The sequence below is a fragment of the Crotalus tigris genome, unplaced genomic scaffold (assembly GCF_016545835.1).
Source record: "Crotalus tigris isolate CLP2741 ecotype Arizona unplaced genomic scaffold, ASM1654583v1 scf7180000024424.1579004, whole genome shotgun sequence".
Taxonomy (NCBI): Eukaryota; Metazoa; Chordata; class Lepidosauria; order Squamata; family Viperidae; genus Crotalus; species Crotalus tigris.
This window is the reverse complement of record NW_024100591.1, coordinates 1,382,423-1,407,321: the sequence shown is the minus strand read 5'-3', so window position 1 is coordinate 1,407,321 and position 24,899 is coordinate 1,382,423. Positions and strand designations below refer to the sequence as shown.

Sequence of the window (24,899 nt, the reverse complement as noted above, 5' to 3'; positions counted from 1 at the left end):
AACATGGGCATGTTAATCAACTATATTTTTTATATTATACCACTACAACCATTATACAGTCACTTTAGGCAGAAAATGATTTTTCTTGATTTTCTTGGCAGCACATTTTAAGAACACTACAAATAAGTGAAACTAAAGTCGCATTTTCCAGTTTATTGATAAAGCATTCCCAAAGTTCCTCCTCTCCTTTTTTAGATCTTTAAATATGACTGTAAAGGAAACGAGAACAAATGTAAAAGTATTTTTTTTAAATTAATATAATACATATTCATTTGAATATATTTATGACTATATGTTTGCAGGACAAAAGGGTAGATATTATCATACCTTTTTGACATTACCTAAATATTTAGTATTTTTACAACAACTATTATTTTTTCCTTAAGAGAAGCAAAATTATTTCTTCCCCTATTTTCACAACTGAACAAGTATATATTACATATGCATTTATATTGAGTTTTTAGCCAATTATATTTTAAGCAGAAAGCTTTTACATATTGGAGTCATACTTTAATTAAGCTACCATGTTACCTGGGTGATATTCCTCCATGAGAACAGTTGGTAGGTGAAGTTAAGGGGCTGGTTCTGCTGCTAAGATGACGTGAAGGGGTTCGGCCAACAGTATTACTAGGAGAACCCTAATATACAAAAAAAGAGAAGAAATAACATAATGTAACATAATTACAGGGAAAAGTAAAATGAAATATGGGAACTTTACTTCAGTTAATTTAAATTCTGACTTTAGCAATATCTATGAACATTTTAACTTTGACTGTTAACCAAGTATCCATTGCTTCGTAGCTTTCAAATTCAATAAGAATTTTCTAGGGTTGGAAGTTATCCACTATTGGTTTCTTTATATTATAAGGTAAATAAGACAAGCTGCTTATCAACATTCATATCATCTATCTGTCAGAAGCAGAAGGGTTATTATAGGGAGACCTGAATTTTTTTCCTTCACGTTAATGACTTAGCAGTATTCTAGAATGAAAGGCTTTGGGGGCTCCTTGAAAGCACATATTTTCAAGAAATACAGCGAAGTAAGAAGTCTTGGCTGGATATGTTAGGCGTTTGTGTATGAACGTATAAGAGCACTCAAGTTTAGCAGGGTAGGACAAGATCTCCCTTTTCCTTCCATGCAGCTGGACCTACATTTCTACTGTTCTTCCCAGCTGCAGCTTCAAAAGTGAGAGCATTTCAATGGCAGCAAAACTTTGGAATTTTCTGGTTTGAATTTCTTCTTGAATATTTTGTATATTGGCTCCCAATGCTCCTCCTTTCCTGGTTGTCCACTGGAGGGCAAAAGATGACGCCTGCATCAGGACATCACATAATATCACACTATTTGATTGCATCTGATACAAATAACTGAAAATTTGTAGCGGCGGCATTTGCATGGTGACATCATTGAGCAGATCATCATTCTGGCATCACCATAGTGTGCTACAGACAGCACTGAACTACTTCCCTGGGAACAGATATGTATGTATGTATGTATGTATGTATGTATGTATGTATGTATGTATTTATTTCCTGGCTTTATTATTTTTACAAATAACTCAAGACGGTAAACGTATCCACCACATCTTTCTCCTCCTATTTTAGCCTCTAAAGCTAAAGCTTTTTTCTTAACTTTAAGCCACTGGATCTCTAGTATCTGATCTTTCCTGTTCCCTCTTCTTTTGCCAAGAGCCACACTTGGCATCATGGCATATTAGCAAGCAGAGCTAATATGTAGATAGAGCAAACTATGCAGGGTAATGGCGCAATTTTTTTTAAGCATTATTTCTTGAAAGTCCTCAAAGTCCTTTAAAAAGTCCTTTACAACTGCAGTAAAAAAAATGCCCCTAGAATTTGGCGGGATAATGAGAGTCCAAGGTTAAGTGAGCCTTATGGGTACAATATGCACACCATCCACCACAATATCAAGACGATACCCAGGTTCACAAAAAAGTACAGGATTCTTGAACTCAGAACTGAGGATAATAAAAAGACATACATCCTTTGGATTCATTCAGAATAACAGCACCTCTTTTATTAAAAGTAGTATCTGCCTTGTAAAGCCAAAACTGCAGATTTTTATGACTCTGCTGAAATTAACTGGTACTCAAGAAATTACAGTCTTTAGAAATTTTTGTTTTTGCTGTTTATTTTTTACAGAAAAAAACCCTGATCTTACCACACTAGTGTTGCTGGAGTTCTTAAGGTGATTATGTAATAGTCTAGTAGCACCATCCTGGAATGTTTTTGGCAAGGCACCAAGTAACATGGTAAACTCGGGAGTGTTCAGTTCGAATAGAGATATCAGGACTATTTGTGCTGCCTAGGAAGTGAAACGAAGAAGTAAGTCAGAATCACAGCGATTTCTTTAAAAAATGTTAAATGTTACAGGGACGTATCACAATATCCGGACTGCAGTTAAGTACATTCATTATACCTGTAATATCACACATTCCAAATATACAACAGGGTCAATCCATTACAGTAAAAAAAAAAAAAGAATCAAAGCAAAACACTTCTCACATCTAATGAAATTCCCTTTCTCTAAACTGCAAATTAAGAATGCAAGAGAGAGTCCAACAAAAATACATATAATTCAATTTCCTGTATCAAACAATTTCCAATAATTACAAGTTCAAAAAGTTTTTGTAAAAAAATAGAAACACATTGTGTTTACAGAGCTTTGAAAATTAAATTACCCTGTAAACAAACTGATTCCAGACTTCAATCATATACTTCATACGTTAACACAGTGGTTCTCAACCTGTGGGTTGGGACCCCATTTGGGGCAGAACGACCATTTCATGGGGGTTGCCAAACAACACAGTCCGCCATTTTTTCCCCCTTTTCCTTAGCTGTGCCACTCCCTTTTATTCTGTTGGCTTTTGAAAGCCAATAGAATAGACTCTCTTGAATAGAGTCTAATTCTATTGGCTTTCAAAAGCCAACAGGAATTGTCCAGGCTGTCTCTGCCCTGCTGAGCCTGCCAAAAGTCCCATTCTGCAAACGGTGCTGCCCCAGTTGAGTAGTCCTCGACTTATGACTGGTTGAGTAGTCCTTGACTTACGACCGGTTGGGGGTTGCGGCATTAAAAAGGTTGAGAACCACTGCGTTAACAGAACAGGTGATACTGATTCATTAACATGCATTCATTCGTGAACTTAAATAATTGATTGCAACTATTCAATAAATCAATTTATTTTTATAAATCAAATTAGCTATTCCAGTAGAAGCTAGTACCTGAAGAAAATGTTCTCTTTCTTTCTTTGTAAGTTTGTGTGTGTCTATCTATTCCTATCTTTCTATTTATCTTTAAAGTAAGACTAGAACTCATGGTCTCCTGGTTTCTTAGTCTAGTAACTTAATCACCACATCAAACTGGTTCTTTAAAATAAACATTTATAGGATTGCATTATTAACTTCTAATTTCAACTATTAACCCATACTTGTAATTTCTATCTTTCTATATGTATTTTTCATTTGCTTAATAATAAATTTTGGCAGGATAAGAAAATGTCACTAAGAAAAAGTACAACTAAGTTTCAGTTTCTGTATGCTGTCCTGTAATGTTTGCTTGAAAAAAATACCCATTATGACTTGTTAGATGCTAAAAGGCTGGGTGCGGTTTAACCTATCAACTATGACTGAAATTTAGTCCTAGAACCAGTATCCTTTCCTTTAGAATAAGCACTGTTCCTTCAAAATTAAATACTGTAAGTAAAGAACAACATGAAATAGTTCCAGCTGGCCTCTCCTTCTTCCTCAAATCAATGTACTTCTAAGTGGGAAATCTGTTTGCATAGAACTCAGAAAGTGAAAAATAAGTCACATATGGTCATACTCATCCTGCCCTACAGAAATGTGGAACATTCATTAAAAGAACATTCTTTGAACAGAAAATATTATTTCAAGTCAAGTCCAAGAAAAGAATGGATAACAAATAAAGAAAAATAGCTATATGAACAATCAGAAAAATCATGCCGATCCAAGCATGGGAATTTTAGTTTAGTTAGAGACATCTACATGCAAGTCTTTATAGCAACCAAGCAAAAGATCCAATTCTATGTATCCAGTTCTATTTTGTACCTTCCCAATTCAAGTGGGTTCAATTTGGGCTGCAGTGAAAATTCCTTTATACTTTTTTCAGCTGCCTTATTGGTTCTTAAACCAATTCTGCCAGTTGCTGATACAATTTTGTTTCCCTCAGAAATTTTCCAATAACATCTATTAAAATTCAAAAAATTATCAAAAGGGGCGACTGTAAATAACATTCCACAAATGCCAAAGGGAAAAGGTGTATAAGCACTTTGGAACAACCCAAGTTGTCACTGTATATAAATAAAGGTCCTTTGCCTTTGTCTCCTGTAACAGGGAAGAGCTGTATTAGCAAGAACCTAAAGCACATGCATGTTGCAAGTTGATGGAACAGCAGACATGCAATATTGAATTGGAAGCTTTCAGTCATTTTCCATCCACATTAGGATGTGAACTCATAAGAGACTGCAACTAGCTGCAGATACCTCATATAATACTCATTTAATCTAATTCAAACCAGAGTGAAAGAAACACACGTGAGGTTATCACACACCACTACATTTTTTTAAAAAAATCCTCCCCCCATCCATTTTTCCCATACATCTAAACTAGATTAGAATTTTGGACTGCAAACACAGACTAATATTTTATGATTAGTGTATGCTACTTTTAGTCTACCTGTTTACATTTTTCTTCCAAGTTTCCTTCACCAGGACCTGACGAGGCTGCTGCTGGTCTAGCTGGCATATCCTCACCTACCCAACTATGCATGGTCTGAGTTCAACAAATAGGAAATGGAATATTATTTATTAGAACCAAGCACAAGATTTTCACTGACCGCATTATAAAGCAGAGATGCTCTTCCAACATGGAACTAATGACACAAAAATGAAACTGGATGGCCATTATGTAAAAGTGGATGTAACTCTTATTTTTTCCTGACCTGAACTTTAATGCCCTTTACAATTTGTAGGTGTAAATTTTACAATTCCTCTGTTACTCATATAGCATTCAATGGCTGTAACATATTTTTAGTTATTTATTTCCTTACTCAGCCTTTTTGAAAACAGATAAACAAAACTTACAATCTGAAGCCAGCCAGTTCTATCTCCAACTTTGTACTTATGTCACAGATGCTACTGTGTCTAAGTGAACCATCAGAAGTTGGTTTATCTTTTTACTACAGCCTGCTTCTAAACAGATATGTGCATACGGTTAAAGCCTGATGCAGTCAAGCAGCAGCAAATCTGCAAAGCAGCAAATTAGGAAGCCTTTCACTGCAATAGCACTAACAATGATGCACTGTATACAAAAGTATTTTCTCCTTATGGTTGAGCAACATTCAACCTATTTTTGTAAACTATACTTTGAAATATTAAAAAAGATTTTTAAAATGACTATTGACCTGTGAATAAGATTAGAGTTCTAGATCAGGGTTGTCAAACTACAGGCCTGTGCGCAGGTTGCATCATGTAGAGGGCGGGGCCGGTTGCATCATGTAGAGGGCGGGGCGGGCCCACCCCAGCTCCGGCAATGCAAAAAAAGTCACGATACGTTGCAACATGTCACATGACCCGGCTAGTTTGACACCCGTGTTCTAGATGATATTGGCATGTTAAAATACCAAAGAGAAGTTTTAATTTTTGAGTGGTGGTGGTGATGATAGTGTTAAGTGGGCTCTTAACAGTCATCAGCACAGTAGACATTTGCTTACCTAACAATGAGGAAAACACCAAGCTGTTTTATTTAAAAGATGTTTTTATACTTTTTTTCTATGTAACAAACACTGGAAGTTGCTTTTGACAGAACTCCTTGTTCTGGAACCTGGAATAAAGGTTTAGAGAAAAGATCTTTCCCATGGTAACTAACTTTTCTCATTGTCTCTATCAGTATGATGGAAGGAGACAGAATTAGCCTCTCTCCTGATTTATTATGTACAATAAAGGTTTTCTCTGACTACTATCGCTATCGTGAAAGAAACATTATTTTAAGGACCCAATGAATACAGTAGTGGTGGACAGCATGCAGCTCACAGATCATATTTTTTGCCCTCCAGCATTAGATGAATAACGAAATAACATTATTTTTTCATAATGTTAATGCTTCTGCAAATTTCTATCATATTTTTGCCTTGAAGTAAAAAGAAAATATATAAATCCTTTTAAATATGTCCTCTTGTTGACTGCTTGAGTTAATCCTAATCTATCTCCAGATCTAAACTGTCTTTAAATAATAATAGGACTGTTCAAATAATCTGGCTAAGAAGTAGCCTTATAAAATATGGTCACAAGACAACTATATCAGCAATATCCATTGCAAGAATCGTTGTATGCATCTTTCTGCATCATGGTTAGCATAAAAACAATTTGTAGAAAAGGAATAAAAGCATGTAAACCCCAATGTGAATTGTTTCTCTTTTTTGTGCACTGAATCCATTAGTCATATTGTTTCATTGAAGAAATACTTCTTGAATGCCTTATTGTCTATTTAATGATGCCTTGTTTCACTGTAAACAATTGTTAATGTTGTAACTTTACACTCAACAAATTCAATGCAGTAGCTCTCATTCCAAAATGGATATTCAAAAGGCTATATCAGTGATGGCAAACCTTTTAGAGACCGAGTGCTCAAACTCCAACCCAAAAACCCACTTATGTATCATCAAGTGCCAGATAGGTGTGGCCCATTGGGTGAGCAAGGCCCATTGGGTGGGCATGGCTGCAGTGGTAACGGCAGACTGGGTGGGACTAAAAAGTTCAATCAATCAATCAATTCCAACTTTGCGAGATCTTTATTTCCCCGCGAGAAGTTGAAATTGATTGATTGATTGAACCTTCTTTTTTTTTTTTTTGCACACAGCAGCGGAGACCTAAAGCGAAAAGGTTTTTTAAAACCCAGCTGAAGGCCTAGGACTGGGTGACGGCGCGCGTGCCCACAGAGAGGGCTCTGTGTGCCACCTGTGGTATGCGTGCCATAGGTTCGCCACCACGGGGCTATATAATTCATCCCCTGCCATTTAATCTGTATGCACTACATGTTGTTGCCTTTTGGCAAGATTCATTTCATGCATTTTTTTTAATCAGCTTCCTTTTTCGATTTCAATGGACTTCCTTTAATCTGTCCTCTCCTCTTGAACATCACAAGCGCGCATTTCCTTCTACACAGCTTAACCTTACTCTAAAAAGTTTCCAAGGTGATGTTCTTTTTGACATGCATGACAAAGACGGCACCTCATGGCACAGCTGGGAACTTCATGGACCACGTTAATGTGAACGTTGGCAAGAAAGCAAATTTGAAACTTGATATGATTAACTTTTCCTCACAGAGGAACTAGTAAGAAAACTGAAAAGCTGACGGAGGAACCTCACAGGCAACTGCTCTCTCTACTTCTCATTGTGTATGTATATGTGCATGTATGATCATGGAAGATTTGCTCTGATGAAGTACATACTTTGCCTCACAGAGATTTACTGCACAGCCTCAGCACTGTAAACAACTCACAGTCACTTAGTGCTCTACTTTAACAAAGAGTTGAGGCAGGTCAATCAGCAGAAGCCACTGTTCCCAAGCAAAATGATGGCATGAGTGCTCCATTGAATAGAAGTGGAATGGTGCAGTACTACTACATGTTTTTTGTGAAAGTGCTTTAAGGGGCACTGTATTATCTGCACAGGGTTACTACCATGCCTTCCACAGAATTCTTACCTTGTCATATTTTAAAAATAGGAAAAGTTTTTCTTAGTCTCCAAAACTTTTTATTTATTTAAGCCATTAGTTGGAATTCATGGCCAGCAATTTTCTCTCCATCCTACCACTGCTCACCTGAAACCTTGCTTCCTACAGGTTCTAGTAAAGTGTGTGGATGGGGAGGATACAAAAGATGCATGTGAATGCATACATGGATGGACATGAAATAAATTTCCCTTTCGTGTGTGCTTGATATGCCCTGTCTGGAAAGAATGATATGCATTTGTACTTTCATGAGTGCATTTGCACACACATTTGGAATACATACAAAATTTCAGAAGATAAAAGAATATCTTTCAATTGTGATTATAATAAAGGGGAGGGAAGAGAAAGAGAAACAAGATGTGTTTTGTCAAGGTTTCATTTTTAGCCAAAACATAATTTGGCTCCTGATTATTTTCCTGAACAAGGTTTTTGCCCACAAAAGTTATCCATCTCTAATTTCATTTCAGAGAATGAATCTTCCCTGAACTGAATTCCACTCAAATGCTTCCACTAACTGAAAAGTCTCAATCTGCATTCTTTAGCATGCCCTTCCACACTATGTGAAAATTTACCCAAAGCTCCAGAAAAAAGGGGAAAGGAATGACAAAGAAGACTGCAGAGAGGGGGGATCAATGCAAATTATTACACTAATATAACGGAAATATTTGGTTGGAGCAAATGGCTTCTACCAAAGGAAGGAATGTATTTATCCAGCACATTTTGAATCGAACTGAATGAATTTATCCCTTTGATATAATCTTAATTTTTTTTGAATGAATTTACAAGAATTCCACCAATTATTGCCTCCCATTGCTTTGACTCACCTTTCTTACATCTGAGCTCTTTGGTTCTGTTGTCCAGGTAATAATCCTAGAAACTGCAAGTTTAGCCTCACTGGAATTTACAAAATCTGTAGGATCCATTTGTCTAGCCAAGGATTCAATGTATTTTAATATTGCCACTTTTACCTGAAGTGAATAGAACACATTTCGTAAATAAAGGTAACACAACAAATTCCAAAGCAAAAAAACCTTTTCTCAGGCCCAATCTTTTTATGAACCATTGCTTGCTGCAAAAGAGCCAGCTCTAGTTTTTCTCAAAACCCTTAAAATATAACCAAGAATAAAAATGTATTTGCTCCACTTATCTATATGTAAGCATTATGCTTGACTTTACTCTCAGACATGCTCACTTCCCAATGAAACTACAAGCACCTTAACCTACCTTAAGGTTTGGTGTTTGGGTCTGATCTACGATAAACCTCATCAAAATATTAAATTGTTGGTCAAATGGAAAAGAATCTCTACAATGGAAAGGGAAAAGGGAAGAGAGAGCATGAGAACAAGTTCCAAGATTTAAATATAACAAGCGTTTTCCTCAGACAGAGAAAAATTAAATATATAGCAGTTGCATGCCACAGTCTAAGAAATAAAAATAAATAGATACACCCCCAGTTTTCAGTCAACTTTGAGTAATTATGTATGTTCTTAAGCCACAAGAAGGACAGATAAAGGATCCAAGTCTTAGTAAAAAGAAGCAATCCAAGTGTAGATTACTCTATTTTGAACTTGTTTACTTCAAAGATTTTACTTTCATGTATTCTTAGTTTAGCCTAATTTTGACGCGGGATTTAAATGAGGAAATAAATTCTTCCAATTTCCATCTGGACAATTGTATCAGATGAGAGGCTCATGGCTGTGGCTTAACAGACTCAATTTATGAGACACTAAATAATAGCTATTCTATCTGGAGACGATAATCATTGCAATCCATCGTATCTGCAAGACACTAGGTTTGACAAAGCTGGTTTTGCATTATGTAAAAAAAATGTCAGCAGGTTATCGCCAATTACTTAGCAGATACACTACCTTGTTACATCCAGAGCTTTCTGCACTTTGGCCTGCACTGATCCCAGCAGGTCAGCACCCATCTTCTTGAGTAACTGTGTCAGAAGAACAAAGAGCCAGTCCTGCAAATCATCCTTGTGAATAATGATGAAGTCTACCAAGGTTTCAAGAAACATGCTGAAAACCTTTAAGTTAAAAGAGATAACAGGAGAAGTCATGATTTACATAATTATTAATATCATGATTAACACAAAAATGATGAAAACCAAAGGCAAACAAGACCTGCATTAATAGGGATGATTTTGACATCCATGTTAATATTGTGAAGCACCAGGATGTACTGGATGATTCACATTAAATAGATAAAAGAAGTGAGATTAAGTGGTGAGGAAGGAAAATAGACTTACTCTCTGTTGTGAATTCCACCGCAAAACAGGCCATGCAACAAAACAAACCATTCATTAGTAAACTGATATAAAAAAAATCAAAGCAAATTGCTTTAAGGCAGTTTCCCTTGCATTCAGATAAATTGCCTTTCACAGAAAGTTTAAGATAATTTTATGAAAGAATATTTTTCTAATATGCAAGGTCAACTGCTTAGTTCTTGAGGCAATACATGTTTTTGAAATAATTTATCTTCTTACATTTAAAGGAAATGTTCTCCTCTAGATAATATTCTACTTGTATGATTTAATTATGGAATTTAAAAATATCTCACCAGAGATAACTGCAAAAACTGAACAACTATTTAGCACAAAAGTTGAAATAGTATGATTATCATTTCAATTCAATCATTTATTTATAACCCAAACTCCAACATTTATGGATTCTTAATAAAAGGTGCATATATTTTAAAATTTACCTTGCTATGGGGGTCTGCAAACATACGTGTGAAGATTTCACATAACCTTTTCAACTCCACACGGCTAAACCCAAACAAAAAACCCCCCCAAATTATTGTAGAACATTAGAAATGGCAAAAGATAGCAAGAAAAATGTACATACAAAACCCATCATTTATTTCCAAACCAGCAAATGAGTATAGACAAGGAAACTTGACTCTAATCTCAACAGATGAGAGGACTTCAATATAAGGTTAGATTATACTTTAGCCTTCTAACATTTGTGATATAATCTAAATCAGGCATGCCTAATCCACAGCCCAAGACAGCTAGTAATGTGACCCCACAAGATCATAAACTTTTAACATCATTATGTGATTTATATATATTAATTATATAATTTATATACGGCCCAAGACAATTCACCTTCACTCAATGTATTTTTGATTACTGAGATATGTGGATGAAATCTCCAAAGGAGATGATGCAAAACGTTCAAAATCTTTTTGCTTTCTCTGGTTTTTATTTTTATTTACTTACTAGTTTTTTTATCTCACCTTTGAGTATCTAATACTCAAGGGAATGTATCTAATACTCCTTCCTTCTCCTATTTTCCCTGCAAGCAATAACCTTGTGAGGTGGTTTGGGCTGAACTGAGAGATGTGACTAGCCCAAAGTCAACCAGTTAGCTTTCCGGTGTAAGGTGGGATAAGAACTCACAATCTCCTAATTTTTAGGTCAGAACCTTAATTACTACAGCAAAATAAATATCTTTAGCAGCATGATGCCTGTCTGTCAGCATCTATGCATAATATATTTCTGGACTGAAAAAAAATGATTATGCAAGGCTGCCAACCATAAATTGCTCAATTCTGGACAGGTAGTCCTCAACCTATGACCATAATTAAACCTGAAATTTATGTTGCTAAGTGAGAAATTTATTAAGTTATGTTTTGCCCCATTTTACGACTTTTCTTGCCACATTTGTTGAGTGAATCACTGCAGTTGTTAAATTAGTAATATGACTGGTTGTAGCTTTGTTACAATCATTGCAACTTTGAACGGTCACTAAGTGAACTGTTGTAGGCCAAGGACTACCTGTATTTAAAAGAGGACAGAATTACAGCATTACAAAGTATGTTCTAAGCCACAGCTCAACTTTTTCAAAATCTTCTCTATTTTCTTAATTTATTCAAAGTAAAAAGAAGATGAAAAGGCTCCTAAATACATTCCATTATATGAACAGCTTTGAATACCTACAATATCTCTATCACTAAGTAGAAAAGCTATTCTGCAATGATATTAATTCCAATTGTTCATCATAATTATAAACTGGATTCGAAAATAATGATAATAATGGGTGAGAGTAACAAAAAACACAGTCCCATCATTAAAATGCTGGCTATTTAAAATACACCATACAACTAAGATTAATATTAAACAAAATATTGATGAATTAGAAGAAGCATAAACATGTCATACTCTATGGAACTCTTTTAAAGACTTGATAAATAACAGGTACAAAATATACTAATAGTTACTAATTAAATATACACTTACCTTAATGTCCTCTGGCTCTTCAATAGGTTTTGCAAGCCAATTAACCCCTCCTTCCTTTCAGACCAGTTGGAACTAGCACAGTGGTTTAAGACCTCAGCTACATCTTCTGTTTGTCGCAGGTAGTGTGGGATACCTCCATTGCGGGAACCATAGGACCGCTCTGAGCAAGCACTGGAGGCATCACTGTTTGCATCATCATCAGAATACATCCCATATGGTTCATACCTTCTTCTCACCGGTTTTTTCTGGTGGAAGGGGGAATTAAATATTGGATTTAGGAGTTTTGAATGATTTCACTAAAGTACAGATATTCCTTGCTTAATCACCGTTCATTATGTGACCATTTAAAATTATAATAGGGCTAAACAAAGGGACTTACTCAATGTTACAGCCATTGCCCCACAATGAACATTTAAGTGCTTGGCAGCCTATCTGCTCTTAGGACTGACCACAGGGGTGCCCCAGCTCAGCTGCCCAGCAGACCCATCAGTGTGCACAAATCTACTGCAGGCTTAGAGGCTGGACCTGCTCTCCATCCTATTATGCCCAGAAGACCTCAATTTGTTATAGGGATAGCACACGTAATTTGCCCACTTACCTTTGAGTTTTTCTGCCTCTGTTGACAGGAACATTTAGCAGATGCAATATACAGCCTTCCTATAGAGACTGTCTCATGCTATTCTGCAAGCAGATGCCAAATTGTGTGATTTGGAGAAGTAGACCTCCGAACTAATGTGAGACTGGCATCAACTCTGGTGATTATTTGGAAAGCTAGAAAGAGGCTCTTTCTAGCTGTCCAAATAATCATGTTCACTAGCTTTCTAGCCTAGGGCAGGGGTAGGCAACCTTGGCTCTTTTATGACTTATGGACTTCAATACCCAGAATTCCTGAACCGGCCATGCAAACTCAGGAATTCTGGGAGTTGAAGTCCACAAGTCATAAAAGAGCCAAGGTTGCCTATCCCTGGCCTAGGGTAAAAAGAGAATGGTGCCAGCTCATATGATTGTTTAGGAGACTAAAAAAAAGCTTCTTTATAGCCTTTCCAATAAATGCATTCAGTAGCACAATCATTTGGGAGGTCAGAGTGAGTCTCTAGCCTTTTAGCCTTCAGAATGATTGTGAGAGCTGGTGCTCATCTGCAGAATGGCATGAGGTGGCATCTGTAGAAGGGCTGCACGTCACATTGGCTAGGTGCACCTATCAGAAGCTGCAGAAAAATGCAAAGGTAAGCAGAGCAATTTATGTGCCTTGTTGGGCCTTTCCCAGGTGTGCAGGCTGGGGAGCAGGTCTGGGCCTCCTGGGCCTTGTGAGGTGTGAACAAGGCCGAGGCCTCCTAGTCTGTGCGCTAGGGGGCCCTTTAGCTGGCCCTTGGCAGGTCCCCACACACGTGCTGGCTTCCCGGGCTCTCCCCAACCCCCTGAAGCATCCCACATTTGCAAATGAAACAATTCAGCTACAAATCATCCTGATCATGTTAAATCCAGGTGAGTGCCAGACAAAGATGTCCATGCCCTCAAGGCATGTTTTAAGTGATGAGGAATTATGCAAATTCTTCAAAAGAGATGCATTATAATATGAAAGAGCAGATTTAAAGCTGCTCTTTTCAAATGGTAAAATAGCTTTTTTCAGGTCTACAAAACTGCTTGATAAGTTGCTCCCAGCTGTCTTGAACGTATTGCCACATTGCTTCATAGTTGCTCCCACCTGTTATGCAGCTTCTCTCCTGAAGGCTTTGCATAGACCTAATGAGAACCTGAGTCTTATTATCAAATTTTTTTCTGTGGCTACCATTTCTTCATCACAGAATATAAATTAACCTCCTAAGCCTATTTCCATATCTTTTCTACCTTCCTATATATTTTCTGTGTAATTTTCAGAAAGTCTATATCAGGTGTGTCCAACCTGCGGCCCTGGGCAGCTAGTAATGTGGCCCCACAAGATAATACAAATATTTTAAAAATAAAATAAATGAAGCTTGTTATTTATATATATTAACTAAATTATATATTTTATATGTGGCCAAAAACAATTCCTCTTATATATATAATTTTATATATATATATATAATTTTATGTGTTTTCTGAGGTTTTCGCGGGTGTTTGTATGTAGGTCTTTGGTTGTTCGGGTTTTCTCCCACGTAAAATTGGAAGTGTCTTGGCGACGTTTCGACGAAGTCCCATTCGTCATCTTCAGGCTGGTGTTTTCAGCTTCGTGCTTCGAGGAGCACGAAGCTGAAAACACCAGCCTGAAGATGACGAATGGGACTTCGTCGAAACGTCGCCAAGACACTTCCAATTTTACGTGGGAGAAAACCCGAACAACCAAAGACCTACATATAATTTTATATATATATGTAAAATTAATTTATGGCAGAATTTGTGTTTTCTTGACTTTACTGTAGACAGATATACTAAACATGTTGAAGGCACCAAAGTAGTTTGATAGGATACAAGGCTTGGACATTAAGGTATCAAAATAATTACAGCCCTATATCATATTGTAACAGGGGAAGCAAAAAAAATGGGAGGAAGGGAGGGAAGGAAAGAAAGAAAGAGGCAGGGAGAAAAAAAATGTCAGGATGGCACTAGTACCTTGCTTCTGGAGTCTCCTAAGAGCTGTATGCAGGAAAATATTGAAGGGTGGGAAAAAGCATAGAGAATTATGTCAGAAGCTTCTGCAGGCATTTTTCTTGCAACAAAAACACAAGCAAATGAGTCTTAGCAAATTAAAAATACAAATTCAGCCAGTTTCTTTTAAGAAATATAAAATGAGTTCAGACAGAGGCATGAAATTGTGCACTCTATTGTTCTCATCTTCCTACAGCCAAGGACTTCAAAAAAATACATGCACACAAGTAATATGCATTTAGAAATCTGGCTTTCTAAAGGCAACATTAATATGTTATGCCAGAAACGGGTTATATTGGGGGGAGGGGCTTGGGGAGGACTTATTCCTTGGGGAGGACTTATTCCTGAGAGTAAAGTCCACAATGGATAGGTTAGGATGGATTTATATATTGCATATGGGTAAAGCTAGGATTCCGTCCCCCACACATTTTGTGTTTTTGTTTGAAGCCTATTTTAGGGCTTGCACCACAGCTACATGTTTCTGGCCTCAAATCATTGAGAAACTGTCCTGTTAGTTTTCAGCAATTGCAATGTCTAAATTGATGGCTTCCTTTCTCAGCTGTAGGTTGTATCTGTTTCATGTCATGTTTATGTCTGTATAGTACTCTCAGAAAAAAAAAGAGATCTAACGTAGTTATTATTTATGTACTAGGTGCCATTTGAGTACTGTAATAGATATATCAATTCCCAAGTCTGGAAATATTCCCTCATCTCCTGGAATTAAACTCCAAGAGCTCTTTTGTCACTAAAGATGATCAAATATGCTGTGAGGGTTAAGAGTTCAGTTCTTCTAGCTTATTCTCTCTACTATTGAATAAATTCCCTTTATCTCAAAGTTTATCTGGTTTCCCTGTCAACAGGTCTTTCTCTGCAGGGATCTAGGAATAAAAGAACTCCCCCCTTGGACCAGGCTCAGTTGCTCTCCTTTTACAAGTACAACAATCAGCCTTGGCCAGGACTGAGAATCTGACCTGAAGGGACTTGTTTTGCATCTTTTTTTTCTAATGGAAATACAGCTTTTACTGTGAAGCAAAGTATCTTGAATCCAAAAAAGAAGAACAAAGGAGAGAAGAGAGAAATATTCCTTTAAGGCTATTAGAATATTTACATAAGAAGTGATGAAGACAAATAGGCAAGGGAATAGCCGAAGAAAATTAAAGAACTGTTGATGGTGATCATCAACAACACAGTGCAAAAGCAGCTAAATTCTGAAAAGACGGAGATGAACTTTTTTTTTTTTACGCATCACATTTTAGGAACTTGTAAATTTTAAAGAGGGTTTCTAAAAAAAAAGGAACAAAACATCATTAAATATATCCTTATGTGAATTTCTCAATCAGTTTATCTCTTTGTAAGTGAAATTAACCAAATGTGCTCATCACACTACTTAGAATTTGATAAAAATAAGGCAAATACTACAAATTAGAATAACAGTATCATTTAAATAAGGGATCCTCCACCCCCAGACTACTACAGGGCTGTGGCCTATTCGCAACAGGGCCACGCAAGTGGTGGACCAGTGTGCATGCGTGCGCAGCTCGACTTGTGTCAGCGGTGAGCTGGCTTGTGTGCAGATACGCGCATAGCTCAACTTGCCCACCACTTGCACAAATCAAGTTGCACGTGCACACTGATGTCAGCCTGCCACTTGCGCGGCCTGGTTTTCCTCTCCACCCCTCCGCCAGGCCGCCAAGCCAAAAAGGTTGGGGACCGCTGATTTAAATAGTTCTGATCAATGAAAGCTAGAACACAGCGGCGAAGCATGTAGCCTCTATCCCCTTTTGGAAACTCTTAGAATGGGATTGCTGGGAAAATAGACAATTAAACTTTCTACAATTGTGAAACGGAAAACAGATATACACTGTACTGTAGTGAAATTCCTAAAATACTCACAATTTTTGCTAAAGGAGGAGTTGTGTGCAATTGTATGAATGCTACACTTCAGGGCCAAAAGTTCAGTTCTCTATTCTAAGGTATTTGCTATCATTTAAAATTATATCAAAATTTGTTGTTATTTAAGTTATATCTTCAAGAAGCAAAAGAAAAAGATATTGAACTGATGGATGATTTCATACATGGTTATCAATAGGTAGAAAAGAGTCAGAGCATCTTCTACTCACAGGAGCTAGAATTATAACCTTCCTTCTAAAATCACAGTGCTGGAAAGTTATCTCAGGTAAAGGATTTCTTTTTATTTGAGGTTTATGGCCAAAGATAAGCCAGATGAAAGCCACATTTACCAACACTGAGGACAGCAGGCCTTCATTTCTTCCAGACCCCATATCCAAGCTCAAGTCACTTGAATCAGAGCATCAACGATCAGCTCCCAACCTACCCTTGCATTTCCAAAATTCCACATGTAATTCTATGGCAGTTTTGATGAAAAAGAACTGGAACTGTAGTTGTTTGAAATATTGTTTCACATAACTATGAATGAGATCTCCATCACCATGTAATTTATGTAACTATATTAATCATATATTACTGGGCAACCTTTTCTTATACAGGTAGTCCTCGAGTTACGAATGTAATGGCGCCTGTCCATTCCATTCGTAACTCAAAAACCTGGGAATGAATCTTGTATCTCGAACATGAATCACTCCCTGCTCGTTAAAACGCACACGGCTCGTTAACTGAACATGAAGTATCGGAGATCCATTTTCTGTCCATTCATGCTGCTGTCCGGGTCTGAGGCTGGGGGATGCTTCCATATGCCTCTGGAGGCCGGATTTGGCTGTCTGAAGCCTTTTCCAGACTGCTGCTGCCCAGATCTGAGGCTCTGGGATGCTCCCACGGCCCTCCAGAGGTCTGTTTCCGGGGGGGGGTTTAGCGGCCTGGAAAAGGCCTCCAGCACCCGGATGCAGCCTACCGAGATACACGGAAGTGTTCTGCAGCCTCAGATCTGGGTGGCAGCAGTCTGGAAAAGGCCTCCAATGGCCGGATCCAGCCTCTGGAAGGCCTCAGAAGTGTCTCCCGGCCATAGGTCCATGCGGCAGAGGTATACAGAAGGATCCCCCAGCTTCAGTTCCATTCTCTGTTGCCGAGAACAGAAGCCTAAAGAACCATGAGATCATGCGAGATCAGTAGCGTGAGATGTCGCCCCACTGATCTCGCGTGAACTTGTGTTACTTCAGGCCTCCATTCTCTGCAATTGCACCGAAGGCCTGGAGCACCAAGAAAGCGAAGGATCTCGATCTTCACAGGGTGAGTACTGAAGGCCTAGTGCCTAGGGAGACCCATGGCAGGGGTGGGGAGGGAGGGAATAACCAGGGTGAATGTTGCAGTACCACTGTGGTCACTCGTAAAGGTGAACGACTGCCGTGGTGCGGCAACATTCGTAATTTCAAGACTTGCTCATAAGCACTGGGGGGGCTTATTGTATGACTTCAAATGTTCGCTAAGGGAACGCTTGTAACTCGGGGATTATCTGTATTTAATAAAATCCTGGTTATCAACCTATAATTAAAATCATTTTATCCAATAAACCTCATTTTATAAATCAGAAACTAAACCTTCATCAGCCAAGTGGCTCCAATTTTAATATTTCATTATTTTTTAGTTTAGTTTGCAAATCCATTACATATTCAGTCTTTATGAACAGTGCCAATGGAATAAAAATAATACAATTTTGGATTCAGCAGAAAAGCAAAAGAAAATGTTCGAATTGTGGTTTTTTTCTGCTATAAAATAATGTCAAAAATGTGCATGTAGCATGTGCTTCCTAATAATCTGCAAAAGTCCAGTTTCATATAGTATTTATCAATCATTCAGTGGATGAGAATGCAGGTTTCACTGCACTGTGTTATACAATAACATATTTAGAGACAATAGAAGCTATTTGTACATTATCTTGTAACTCATAGTTCATAATGCTAAGAGCCTTCCATATATTGTCTGCCACCCTGGATCTCCAACATTTGGGAGTAACAGCAAAATGTCAAAAGTAATGTTCAATAAAAATGAACTTAAAACCTAGTCCATAGAATCATCTGCAATCAGGGATGCAGTAATTTGTTTATAAAAGTATTTATATATTTTTGCTTTTAAGTAGACTCTTAATTTCAAGAGTACAAGAGAATTTGAAAATATTAAAGTACATAGATTTAATGAACTTTAAGTCCAGGAACATGTTTTAATTCACCTTATTTTTGTACATAAGCTTTTGTTTTTTTAACCTTTCTTATATTTAATAGAATTTCAGAATTGAAGAGTGATGACTGGATGACTGCAATTGTATTCCTTTTACTGCTACATAACTAAGAATCACAAATGTGTTTTATTATTGCAAATCATCCAAAGACCAACCAACAGGTGCACATCAATCAACCCATAATCTAATTATTATTAATTATTGTTAATGGTAATTAACACGTGACCTGATCAGAAACTTCTAGAATTAATGACAGGAGCCTTTGTCAAGATAACCCATACAACTTTCCCTAGGGTAGGACAAAGCAATTTATTCTCAATAGCTATTTCAACTATAAATTTTAACTTTCCAAAATTGGCAAATGAATAAGAATAAAACACAATTGTGGAACACGAAGCAAATATTGCACATACTGACACATCCAGTATAAGTATTATTCACAACTTATACTAGGAGACTGGTCAATTCTCTTCATAGTGGCATTCATGAGCATTTGACACAGATGGTTTCACTATTATAATGCATTCACTTGAGAGATAATGTATATAAACAGTAAGATTTATTTCCACAAATTAAAAAATCAGGATCAGACTGTGAAACTCATCTTCCACATTTCACTGCACTAATACCAACAATTTAACTCTTCACAATGCAATTATGGATTAAAACTCCCTTTCCTCACATCTTCCCAAATCCTAAAGAAAGATTTAGGCAGACTCACATGTACACATACAGGCTCATTTAATAGAACACATATAAAATTAAGAGAGGAAAATGTACGTACAGAAAGCAACTTCAAGTAACTTTCTGGAGTTGGTAACATGTTGTGCTTTCCCTCTTACCAATGCATCTGCCACAGCAGTCTCCAGATCTGTGCTTGTACTCAGAACTCGCATTGCATTCATAGAGGCAGGCAACCTGCCTGGCTGGCCAAGCCCAAACCGGTCTGCACAAAAGACAAGAATGAAAGCCATCATTACATAAGTTCACAGCCCCTTGGAATATTAATAAGGCCATTGGCTGCTTTAATTCTTATTGGGTCCAAGTTTTAAGAATTACTATGAGGCTATAATAGAAAGTCAAACAAATTCTGTGTATGTGGTTAGAAAAGAGGGACAGAAGGGAGACTGTTATTTAAACTCTTTTACAATAATGGTTAAATATAACTACTTTTACATATTCTAAATTTTTCAAAGCAGGAAGTGTAAGCACTATGGCTAAGTTCTTCAACTTCGTAAGAAACTTGCAGTAATATATTGTTAATTTCTTAAGTTACTTCTAGGTCTTGTAATAGCATTTTTATGAACTGGCCGATTCAAGTCTTAATCTGAAGAGTTCCAATTATTGTGATTGTTGTATATTTGTGTACTTGCTGGTTAAATTTTAGTGAAAACAGAACCAAGAATCGAAAGTAAAGCTCCAGCAATTTGTACAACTGATCAACAAAAAATTAAAGGTGACAGTTTAAAAAAAAACAAAAAACAAATACTCTATGCACTATTCCCATTGTATTTGGTAGATGAATAAATCTTCATAGACCATCAAATAATTTTAAGATTTCCCCCTTCCAATCTCTTAATATATAGTTAAATGTTATACTTTTAAAATAAATAATATTAATTTATTTCGCCCATTAAGAATTCTTTGAGATTTACTAATTTGGGTTTTTAAAGTAATCACTATTTTATTTCCTTAAATCTAAAGATTAAATTATGATTTTTATGTATACTATATGAAAGTATTTCTCAACCATGGCAACTTTACAACGTGTTGACTTCAACTCCCAGAATCCCCTAGCACCATCTATGCATTCTAAAGTTGCCAAGATTGAAAAACACTAATATATTGGAGAAGTAATGCAGTATTAGAATAAATGTGCATTTTTGAATATACCATCAATGGATTGATTTACCTATTATTTTTTTTAATAAAATTATCTGGACCAGTGTTGCCTAAAGTGTACACAGCTGTCATTTTTCCTTCTTCATCAATGAACTCCCAAAGGCTTAATCGTGGGAGATTTTAAAATAGCCATCCCAATGAAGGCAATTAGTTGCATATAACTGGTGTAAAGGGAAATATGCTTCCCATGCACCTCAAAAGATCTGTTCAATGGTGTCCAACTAATATTGTGAATCTAATAAAGAATTAGATTATTCCATGTATCTCTTGATTTATTTATTTTAATATCCCTTCCATTTGTAGCCCCATTAAACTGGATTTCACTCATAGTATGGTATCCCCAACCTTTGCGGCTTGATGGCCTGGCCGGAGGGGTAGAGGGAAACTGGGCCACATGAGCACCGGGTTGGCACACATGCATGGGCATAGCTCTATTCGCATGAGGGGTGGGCTAGTGCACACACACAAGCACATGTAGCTTGACTAGTTGAGCTGCGTATGCATGCGTGTATGTGCCAGCCCACCACTTGCATGAGTAAAGCTACACTGGGACCCCGTGTTAGAGGATAGATGTACAAATTATCATTTTGTGGCTACCAACAAATATACTTTTTATGTTAAGAAATTGCACGTAACTATTTAAGGGTACTCTAATTAAAAATCACATTTGTTTAAGCAGTGTTATGATTTCAATTCTAATGCACAGAAATGTCTTTCAATATCACATGGAGAAAATGACAACAACAGTCGATATAAAAACCTAGAAACAGAAAAATATCATTGGGAAATATTATTTATGAACCGATTTTAAGCCTTTGCAGACAAAAATTTCATTTAACTTTATTGTTAAGTTTCCACTAAGGGGAACAAAATCAGATCAACGTTGTGAACAATTGCTGCTGCTAACATGAAGAAAGCAAAATTAAACATATTTGAGCATTGTGGTAATGCCACTTAAGAGTTTGATATTTTTCAAATTTTACTAAGATCAGACAGTTGACAACAAGCACATTTTCTAATATATATAAATATATATATATACACATTACATGCGAAAATTAAATATCTTTAATGAAAATCTGCTTTGAAAAGGAATTGATGAAGTTCACAGGGAAAGAAAAACTATATGTATCACTATCTCCTTTTTTAATGCATGTAGTTGCTGAAGCAGCACAGATGCTTGTTTCAAACATCAGCTTTGCTCCAAGCAGGAGGATTTGGTGAAATGATGATAATGAATATGAGAATCCAAATGTTTTGCTATGTCATTTTGTTCATTCAACATAATATCTTAAGGCCTAGTAAGTATTTGGTACATTATGAAAATATATTGCAATTCTCTAGTGAACAAACTGAACAGAATATTTCAAAGATGCAATCAATCATAGGATAACTTAGATTTTTCAGTCCTTTGGTTCCAAACTCAACTGAAATGGAATTTCACCTCAGTTAAATCTTGCAAAAGTATCACTAACATTTTTGAAAAATTTAAGTATAACTGGATCTCTACTATTTGTGAAAACAAAATGTATACACATACATATTCATCATATACGTACGTATACAAACTGCAATGTTGTTCCACTAAAAATACGTGAGCATCTGAGACTGTAGATTTTGCTCACAGACATTGCAAGTCAGTATTATCACTGTATTAAGAACCTAGTCATACTTCCTAGGATGATATCTCATGGATATTACTTGACTAATTTCGTGGCATGAGAAATTAGTAATTTTTGGAACCATGAGAAAGGAGTCTATCACGAATATGCAGTTACGTTATTGTTTTTTTTTAAAAAAAAAAACAATAATCTTGACTAGATTACATCCTGATTTGATACAGTACAAAATAATCATTTGACAGTCCAAATATAAATAAAAGTATATTTGCATCCCAGTTTGAATATTGATACCCCCTCCAAAAGGACATTTTCTCAGAAATAAATTTGGCAGCCAAAAAAAAAGTTTCTTATATAAAAGTGAAAATCTTATTCCTGCTTACTCTAACCAAACTGAAATAATCAAATTTCCAGAAGAACCAGTGCTAAATCTGGCTTCATGTTGTTTTGAATAAAAATGGTCATTGCATTAGAAAAGGGAAGATAGTTTTTTAAAAAGACATGGATAATCAAAATGGCAAAGTAAAGTTGCAAGCCTTTAAAATATTCAATAGAAACAATTAAATTAAATCACATTAAGTATATTTGACATGCAACTTTATGTCCCAGTTTTTAGCATATGAACAGCAACAAAGATGATGATGGTGGTGTGGTGATGATGAAGAAATGAACTTCTTACTGGATTATATTCTGTATTTTTTAGTGCCTGTCTAGATCATAACACTGTCAGATAATGGAAATTTACCTCAGGCGCAGGAGCAGAAATTCTCAATAAATCCCAGAAGACTCTAAAACTACTACACTGACAGAGAATAGCATACAGGTAGTCCTTGCTTAATGACCATTCATTCGTTCAGTAAACATTTGAAATTACGATGGTATTGAAGGAATCAAAGTTATAGACTTGCAGTGGCCCTGTCACATGATCAAAATCCAGGCACTTTGCAACTGTAATCTATACTTCAAATCCCCATCCCACCTATTTTCCCCTATCTCTGCCCTTTTAGCCATCCTGAACTCCACTGCTGCTGCCTCCTGCTGACCATCACTGTCTTCTCCTCCCATTGTTGACAAGGCATGCCTGGCTGAGACAGCTGCTGGCCTTCGTACGTCTTTGGTAATGCTTCCCGAAGGCTCCATGCAGTACTTGAATGCCTCACAAAGCGCCAGCAGATGCCTCAACTAGGTGTTCCTCATTAGCAGTGAAAGGAAGATCAGCTGGGGGGGGGGGGGAAGGCAGTGGAATTAGGGTGGCCAAAAGGGAAGACATGGGCAGAGAGACAGTGAGGGGGAGTTGAAGTGGAGACAAGCACAATAAGGCAGAAGCATGAGGTCCTTGCCTAATGATCACCACCAGGACTACCAGAACTGCTGTTGCTAAGCGGTGCAGTCATGTGATGTTTTGCTTAATGACCATTTTGCTTAACGATGGAAATTCCAGTCCCAACTGGTGTCATTAAATGAAGACTACTTGTATTCTATTCAGGTACTAAGGCAGGGGCTTGAATGTTGGTGATAGCTTCCAAAATCTCAATAGAAAATTTTCAAATCTTTTCATGGGCACCTCCGTTACACAGAAAGATTGGTGATGCTATGTCATTTTATTTCAATTTTGTTAATAACATCTAACACTGAAGGAACTATTTTAGGAGAAGATTATGAAATGGTATTAAAGGTCATTAATTAACTCCATGGAAAGAAATATTATTCCAAGATTAATTCAGACTGTACTAATGAATATCAGTAGCATATAAAGTGGCTTTTCCAAACCTCCTGTCTTCCAAGTATCGTGGTTTGCATCATTCATTCTCTCCTAGCTATCATGATGAATAGCCAGACTGGGCGGGGAAGACAGAAATTGTATTCTAGCATAGAGGTCCCCAACTTTTTGGGCACCAGGGACCGGTGCCATGGAGAAAGGTTTTTCTGCAGACAAGAGGAGGTGTGGTTTTGAATACTGCCTGCATCCCAAGGATGGAGCTTTGCTTGTTTGTGCAGTCCGCTTGTTGGCAAGCTGTGGACCGGACCGGGGGTTGGAGACCCCTGTTCTAGCACATCTGGATGGAACTCAGTTAAGAAATAATATTGAGGAGTAATATTATAAAGTTTAATTGGGAGAAGCATTTTAATATGTTACAAAGATGTATTATATTGAGGTCTGGTTCAAACATAAAGCAATGTAAATTTAAAGAAACTTTTGACTCAAAATGCTTACTTCCAAACCTGAATATTAAATGCTATTAAATGGTTATATGTAACAATTAGCATACTAGATTTACATCCTTAAATTACATGTTTTATCAGTGTTGGCCAAGCTTAATACAGCACATGTTTGTAGCAGGCTGTATTTTTGGAATAATAAGCCTTATTACCAACAAGCCATGCATTCAAGAAGTGGAGAGACAGGGTCAGCAGAAAAGAAGGGGGGGGAGTGTGGGAAAAAAGAAAGAGCAATTGTTTCATGGGTAACTGGCCAGTATGTGAGTAGTGATGGGGAGGGCTGAGTAAACTGGAATTAACCCATCAAAGTCTTGGCAATGGCCTTTAATCTGTGATACACAAGGACTTTTGTTATAAACTAGCT

The 24,899-nt window shown here is 36.9% G+C and overlaps 1 protein-coding gene across 34 annotated transcripts in view; it reads right to left on the bottom strand.

Annotated features, from left to right (window-relative positions):
* Positions 1–24,899, bottom strand: part of CLASP1 (cytoplasmic linker associated protein 1) — a 215,205-nt gene that overhangs the window by 34,112 nt on the left and 156,194 nt on the right. For 8 of the 34 annotated variants that reach the window (XM_039330093.1, XM_039330100.1, XM_039330097.1 and 5 more), the window contains 11 exons: positions 19,637–19,740; positions 14,609–14,632; positions 12,017–12,261; positions 10,477–10,540; positions 10,022–10,024; positions 9,636–9,799; positions 8,992–9,070; positions 8,592–8,735; positions 4,714–4,809; positions 2,180–2,323; positions 532–638 (listed from right to left, as the gene is read on the bottom strand). In XM_039330093.1, the coding sequence (XP_039186027.1) occupies positions 532–638; positions 2,180–2,323; positions 4,714–4,809; positions 8,592–8,735; positions 8,992–9,070; positions 9,636–9,799; positions 10,022–10,024; positions 10,477–10,540; positions 12,017–12,261; positions 14,609–14,632; positions 19,637–19,740 (1,174 nt within the window). The remainder of the gene's footprint in view (positions 1–531; positions 639–2,179; positions 2,324–4,713; positions 4,810–8,591; positions 8,736–8,991; positions 9,071–9,635; positions 9,800–10,021; positions 10,025–10,476; positions 10,541–12,016; positions 12,262–14,608; positions 14,633–19,636; positions 19,741–24,899) is intronic. The other 26 variants (XM_039330126.1, XM_039330113.1, XM_039330102.1 and 23 more) reach the window with 7 other exon arrangements.